Raw genomic sequence first — 7,619 nt, forward strand, 5'->3', positions numbered from 1 at the left:
CGAAGAATGTCATCTAAAACGTGACAAGAAGGACAGAAGAAAATCAATGAAATTTACAACATAAAAAGAAAAATTAACAATAGAATGGATTAAATTAAAAAGGGATTAATTTTTTTGCCCTCGGAGAAATGTTCGCGAAAAATTAATTTACATGAAGACAGAGAAAATATAATAAAAAGTAAGACCGATTAAAGAATAATTCTTTTTAATCGATTAACAAATCCAGATCTTAAGTGATTAGAAAGCTTTAATTGATTAAAAGGTAGTGAAAATGTTACATCTGTGTAATGCATGCATAATACTCTCTAATAGTGAAGATAAAATACAAACAAATTGTTAAGAAACGCATCGCAGAAAAGTAATTTCTGTTTGGACTTCTCGATGCAAGGTAATCAATGAATACGTATTGTACTTTGTCATCTGATACTCTACGTTCTCAGGAAATTGCCTTCGTACAGGGTGCCTTAGAAAAAATATTTTCTTATTTTTCTTATATTTAACTAAATGCCAATATAGCTCTTAGATTTAAGAAATGCAATGAATATTTGAAAAAAATGAAAAGAGAAGGCTGTTCCCAATATTCAGATCTCACACTCTGAGACACTTTTTTCACATCTCGCACTTGAAACACTCTATACAAAACATACAAAGAAACATTGACAATTCAATGAAACAAAGAACATTGTCTAATCTTCAATAGAACCATCCAAAAAATTTTTTAAATAAACAATTTATAATAACGCGTCCAATTATGTTAATCAACATCCATTGTAAAAAATCAGAATGCAACGACATTGCAAAACGTACTAAACTTTCTCGGGTCTTAAGGAATGGCAACGTAAAATATAAGAAAGTAATAACGACGATTTAGGATAGAAACTAATCAATATTGAAGGTGTATCACGTGGGTAATCGAAAAATTTAGTCAATTTAAATTCAGCGACAATGACAGAAATCATGTCATTATTATTTCAGACAGCATTTGATCCATATCCCAGATCTCACACGTAACATCGACGTCTCTGTTCCTATTAATAACATTATACAATTATGTAAGTACGAATGTATAAAATTCTGTTTTGTTTGTTTCATTTTACGACTAATACGGGAATGTATGATCCGTTGTTTGTCGCTAAGCGTTCTTGCAACGCTCGTTAGATCATCGAAATATCGTTACAACGATTTTCTTATAAATATGACAGTGCAAAATTTATCGAGAACGAACTCGTCGAGATAGAACGACCAGATCGACATGACTTGATTCTTCCTTTCTTTGTTTTCAATTCATTTACATGCAATGTACTCATTGCCAAAGGAACATGAACCTCGTCGAATTCGCACTCGACAAAACCGAAAGTAACTTCAAGTGTTACTTGCGGGAATGTTTCTCGTTATATTTCGAATTAACGAATAAAATAGAATAAGAAACAAACAAACTTCCTTACAGTGGCTCCATTGTTCATTAGTTATCGAATAACTTTCTTGTTTTTATTCTCTTCCTTCCCTGGCGATCCTTGCTTCTGAATGTTCCAATCGCCGAATATTAGGTTACATTACGATCGTAACTGCAAACAGTATGGCACACCTACGTGTAAATTTGTTGGATTCGAACGAATTTCAAGTCGGATCACATTCCGCATTAATAGACGAAGAGGTTTTGCACGCTATAAAATCAATTAGTAGTAACATTAGCTGATAATAAAACAATGACTTCATTTTAACAAAGATCGCATCTGTTACGTTAAGCGTCATGGAACAATCCGTTTGCCTTTCGATAGTTACTATTATACAATATTAAAAACAAGTAACTACATCACAGTTCTAATGGCTCAGTCGTTTGATCTGTTGATGCGTCATATTATCGAATTTCATCTCATCCTTAGAACAGTAACAACGATCGTCATAACACATAAAAGTCATTATGTGTAATAACTTGAAATGATTTTTACCAAAAGAAAACTGTAGTTCAGGATAACGCAGCAGGTACAAGAGCAAACCAGTTGAACAGTTTGACGATCGATTACATGCCCTGTGACCGTAGTATTCTAAAGTTGTTTGAGAAATAAAATGAAACGTTGATAAATACCTTTTATAAATACAGACGAAAGCTAATACACAAAATACAATACGCGATTAAAAACACGGACCTTCGTCTATTATTCAGTTATTTTTCGAATATAACATGCATCGCGTCAAAAAAGATAAAAGCGATTTGTGTAAACATGGCGACCACTGAATAATGTCGAAAGTATCGATAGTCGATCTTCGCGATTCTCGTTATAAACTTTCCGTAGCTTACAATCTTATAATCTTATGTACACGTCCGCTTTATGAAACTTGAAAAAATGTCTGTGAGAATCTAAGTATTGTTCTTAGCATTTAGTATTCCCATGATCTGTAATAAATCCGGAAATCTTCAAGATTTACCTTAATAATTAGAACCATATCAATATCCTTACAATCTTCTTGACATAAACGCTTATTCGCTGCACATTTTGAAAAAATCGCGAGTACATGTAACGCTTTTCATTTTCATTTTTTTTCTTTTTCTTTCTTTTTTTTTTTTTTTATTTATTTTTGCTTTTCATTCAGACGGAATGGATATATTATGAATTGTATCACCAACGAGCTTAAATAGCTCTATTAAATCAAACTGTATTCTGAAATACTGATTCGAGAAAGAGATTTACATCACTTAGATGCAAATTAAATTACTAACTTTTGTGACTAAAAGACGGCAATCGATTAATCAAGAAATCAAATTATTCACAGAAATATTTCGAACTTTTTGATATCGTTGCTATATAAAAATGTGCATGAATTAGAGAAAATTTGTATACCTCATACATTTTATGATAATGTCTTTAACACGTTTTAAAATACGAATATTTTTTTTTTCTTTTCTTTTTTTTATGAGATTGCGCCATTTCCCTTTCTCTCGCTGTTTATCTTTCCTTCTCTCTCTCACTCATACATACACATGCACGTTGCATACAATAAACAGATTTCTTATCTATAGAAAAATGTAAAAACAGAAAAGGGAAAAAACGAAAAATCGGATAAAAAAGCAACATCGAGCTTACTACGAGTAGTCGATAATATCAAATATCGAAACTTACATCTAAATACATGTTAATAAATACATCGCTCTGAATACATCCAACATGATACATGCATACTGTTATGACACATGGATTGACTTTTTATTATTCGCATTATTATCGAGCCTGCAAACAGCCATCATTAGGACCATTAATCTATCACTCCGTCAGTCATACTTCGCAATGGAACGAGTACGTAAACTTAAATTAATTTGTTCGGTCTCTTTCGCGTCACGAGAATTATTCTAGTCGTAGCTCGAATACACTACGATGAAATCATGATATATAAACATAGTGAGACCAATCGTTACTCATGATCGTAAGGACTAAATATTACGGAAATAATACGCATCATATCGACGTATAATTATTTCCTATTACTCGTACAAGTTCTAATTGTACGATGCGAAATAATGTAGTCTGTCACTACACCATTACGATAGCTTCTTCGCCACAAAACAGGAAAGGATATTGATCTATCATCGTTTGAACAACATCTTCTAAGTATGGTCTCACTGCTTCAAATCTGCCAAGATCGTTAAATTCTATAGGTAATAAAGTAGGCCACCAGCAAATTGCCAAATTTTTACTGTCCATACTATTTAGTTTACAGTTTTCAGCCACTCTAAAGATAAATAAACATTCAATTATAATACGTGATAATTATATGATCTTCTAATCTATAATGATAATAGTAACTTACTTTACAAAATGATGAAAAATAAATTTAAGTACATCGAAATTAACTGGATTCAACTTCTTGAGCATTAAACGTAGTGCCAATAATCTACAGCTTCGATCTATAATATATTCATAAATATTTATTTTGCACTTTTGTCAACGTTTTGGTTATATTTAAACAACAATACTTACCTTCCATATTCATACATGTCGCGGACATCGGTTTGCTAATACCGCGAGCACCTAAACAAAAAGAATTAGCATTAACTTTAGAATAATAAATACTTAAATTAGCATTGCAGTTATCATAATTTACCTGAAATATCTTCAAATTCACTCATTCGTTCTTTATCAATTAATGGCGGTAGCCTCTTTGAAAAGAAATCTTTCAAAGCAGTAGCAACAGCATTTACAGGTATATCCAACGAATGTATGTCCACGTTTCCGTCTGTAACAGTAATATATGCAAAGAATATTAAAATAATTATACAAACAAAAATTAATACTTAAAAGTTAAATTGTAAAAAATCTTACCCTCTTCAAATTTTTGAAAGAGAAGTTCAACGTGTGCTCTATTTCCAGGAACCCTATATATACCTTCAGAATCTAGTCCTTCATCTTCAATAAATCGCACGCATTTTTCAAGAAAGAGAGGTATTCGATTTGTTTCACTCTGTGCAAAATCTTCAATTAATGGTTGTTGGACTTGACTCATACTTAATGTTGAACTAGGACCTTTAGTTTGTTTTATTTTTTCTTGCTTCTTTTTTTCTCTTTCCTTTTCTTTCTCTGCGTGTTTTTTAAGCTTTTCTTCTTTTTGTCGACGCTTCTCTAACTTTTCGTCTTCTTTTGCTTTTTGCTTATCCTTTTTTCTGTTTAACTTATCACCATCCTTGACCTTATTTAAAATACCATACCAAAGGGAAATGTCTTTAAAATAATTTCTATAAGTACTTATTCCTACTTTTTTATATATTCTTTTTACTTACACTAGGAGAATTAATTTCTCGTGGAGATGAAACATCTAGACTGGATTCATCATCTGGAATGTTGCCAAAGGTAATGTCACCCCTTTGTTTCACTAAAATAGTAATAATTTCATGCAATATTAATACAAAAAATAATAATTTTAAGCAAACCTTTTGTTATATCCTGTCTGAATAAATTAAAAAAATTATTAACAAAAATTCTATAATTATTATTTAAAATGTAGTATTAGCAATTCATTTAAATTATAACAGTTTGATTTTTAGCAATTTTCATGAATTAATAGAAAACAGATTAACAAGCTTAAAAAGTATGCATGCATAAATTACTAAATATAATTTGTATTTTCTTTTTAAATACTTTTTTAGCATGCAAAAAATTTATATGATTACAACAATTTTACTTACAGGAAGCACTAAACATCTCTTGAGTCATATGTTTCACATTATAAGGATGTTGCAATGATGCTGGTAGATGTTGCTGTGGTAATGAATTTCCAAATCTTTTTCGTAGACTAGCAGCAGCATGCTTATATTGTTTTGCTCTTGATCTGGAAGTATGTTCTGGGTCACTAGATTCGGAGGAATCTGGAGTTTCACTGGACACTATATAAAAACATAATCATATAACTTATTCACATGATAAAATATAATAAAATCATAATAAATATGTACCTCTTTCTGTAAGATTTATTCGCCAATTTTTATCCTCTTTGGCATTATAATTCAACCCACCAATACCATCTCCACTTCCCATACTAGCCAAAGATGGAACTTTAGGTGCAGCTACAGGTATAGCCGTACGTTTTTTTCGTATCCTCTTATGAGATTGTGGTTTTTTGTTTATTTTACCCAAAACATCAGCAACCCCCCTTTGTCTTTCCAAAGAACTCCATTCAGAATCAGAATCACTATATGCTATAAAACAAAATACACAATTATTTTGTATGTGTGTATTAATAACGAAATTGTTTTAATTAGATACTTACAGGGTTGTCCTTTTTCACGTCTATGGCGTAACTTAGGTTTATTATTTCCGATAGAATCTTGTACTGAAGCATACATATAATCACCATCATAAGAAGGATATAGATTCGGTACAACGTCTTTAACTTGTGCATATTCGGAACCTAGATCTACTAATTCAGGTGTAGCGAGAGGAGCATGACCCATAGCCATTTTAGGACCATGTTCGTCCTTTTCACCTACTGTCATTCTAGCTATAGCATCTGTTACGTTTGAAAAATCTTTTAAATTTATTTTACCAGGCTGCTTTAAAGTTTGGCTATTTCCTTTTGGTCGTGGTTTTGCCTGGGAAATATGGCATCTACCTGTTGTAAAAGCTCTATGAGGGTAACTATTAGTTACTCCATCTTGATGCATAAATGTATCCTTCATCCAACCTATCACCATAAAAAATATACAAAAATAAAACCATATAAAAAACAGTATTTCATTTTCACGATGTTATTAATACAAAACGAACCGGATAATTTATTTGTAATATCTCCTGGTTTTAGCAAATCTCTTTCTCTTTCTTCTCTATAAAAATCTACTTGACTATAAATATCACTGTCATCACTTGGTGTAGCTCTATTGTCTGCAAACTGTTCATTTAATACGGTATCTCCAAGATCACCATCTGGAGTTAATTGCTCATATGATTCAGAACCGCTTCTGAAAGTTACAGACATACTACTTCACATTAGACTTTTGAATGATACAATCATTTTTATGTGAATTGTTACCAATTAGACAACTTTTAGAGACTACTTTTAGATTACCTACCCATCATCTGGTGTTTGAAGATGATAACTTTCATGTCGTGGTGGTGGCATAGGATGTAATGCAGAATATTCTAAAGTTCCTTCACCACTATCATTCAAATTACCTGGTTCTTCCATATTAAATGCTTGCTCGATTTCGGGTTTTTTCTCCCATACCTCTTTGAAAAATGGCGTATAGAATGCCGCTGCAATTAACGTAATATAAAATTAAAGTAACAAACAGAAAGTTCTAACTAGTATTGTAAGAGTTTATCTGTAAGAGTAACAAGCTGCGGTGACCGATAAAGTGGCATGTGTGGCAGGCACATCACGCTAGATAATTTGAACCATAAACGAGGCGACGTGCGATTTAATTTCCGTGTCCCTATTAAATAAAGTACGATCAACGATAAAAAGCGGATCGAGGAGCGAAAGGACACAGTATTGTATCGAACGTAGGAGAGTAAAGCAGAATTCGCCACCGTGCCTTAAACTTATTTTTCCATCCATCTCCTCTCCTCCCCTTATAGTATTTACATACTTTTCTGTTGGCAGCTAGATGCTGAGGTCATAAAATGTGCTTGTAATTTATCCGCAATTGCATTTCCTTCCGTAATAAGTAAATGACTTAAGTCATTACTGAAGAAAGCATTAGCACCTCCAGTGTCAGTCACAGCCATGATTTGTATTGGTAAGTTTGGTATATTCATAGAAAATGCGCTACAAGACAATGTAAAATTAAAGTGATATTGTTTTAATATGTACAGAAATCGTACTTACGTACGATCGAAATACGTACTTAAGAGTTGCGAGTGATGCTTTCCTTTTTGTCGAATAAACCAATATGAAACCATGTACCAACTCATCTCTAAATGCATTTGCCCCATGAAAACTTGAAATAATAACTTCAACCCTCCGTTTTGATTCTCCTAGAAATGTTTCTAAAACAATCGAACGATCGCCACTAAGAAAACAACACTGATGATTGAGTAAAGGACCAAGTACATTTTCCACTGAATATGGATCCCCACAGAACATACACATTATTATCCTAAAATGAACACATAATATTCGATAGATCTTTC

At 32.2% G+C, this 7,619-nt stretch overlaps 1 protein-coding gene across 1 annotated transcript in view; it reads right to left on the reverse strand.

The window, feature by feature from the left end:
• Positions 1 to 2,924: 2,924 nt before the first annotated feature.
• Positions 2,925 to 7,619, reverse strand: part of RhoGAPp190 (Rho GTPase-activating protein 190) — a 9,295-nt gene continuing 4,600 nt past the window's right edge. Inside the window, exons 11-23 of the mRNA XM_017909620.1 lie at positions 7,334 to 7,585; positions 7,076 to 7,254; positions 6,557 to 6,740; positions 6,255 to 6,463; positions 5,758 to 6,171; positions 5,444 to 5,686; positions 5,177 to 5,374; positions 4,772 to 4,863; positions 4,317 to 4,680; positions 4,099 to 4,230; positions 3,975 to 4,025; positions 3,805 to 3,901; positions 2,925 to 3,726 (exon numbers count right to left, since the gene is read on the reverse strand). Of these exons, the coding sequence (XP_017765109.1) occupies positions 3,528 to 3,726; positions 3,805 to 3,901; positions 3,975 to 4,025; positions 4,099 to 4,230; positions 4,317 to 4,680; positions 4,772 to 4,863; positions 5,177 to 5,374; positions 5,444 to 5,686; positions 5,758 to 6,171; positions 6,255 to 6,463; positions 6,557 to 6,740; positions 7,076 to 7,254; positions 7,334 to 7,585 (2,614 nt within the window). The 3' untranslated portion in view covers positions 2,925 to 3,527. The remainder of the gene's footprint in view (positions 3,727 to 3,804; positions 3,902 to 3,974; positions 4,026 to 4,098; positions 4,231 to 4,316; positions 4,681 to 4,771; positions 4,864 to 5,176; positions 5,375 to 5,443; positions 5,687 to 5,757; positions 6,172 to 6,254; positions 6,464 to 6,556; positions 6,741 to 7,075; positions 7,255 to 7,333; positions 7,586 to 7,619) is intronic.

The sequence above is a fragment of the Eufriesea mexicana genome, unplaced genomic scaffold (assembly GCF_001483705.2).
Source record: "Eufriesea mexicana isolate 0111107269 unplaced genomic scaffold, ASM148370v2 scaffold19034, whole genome shotgun sequence".
NCBI lineage: Eukaryota > Metazoa > Arthropoda > Insecta > Hymenoptera > Apidae > Eufriesea > Eufriesea mexicana.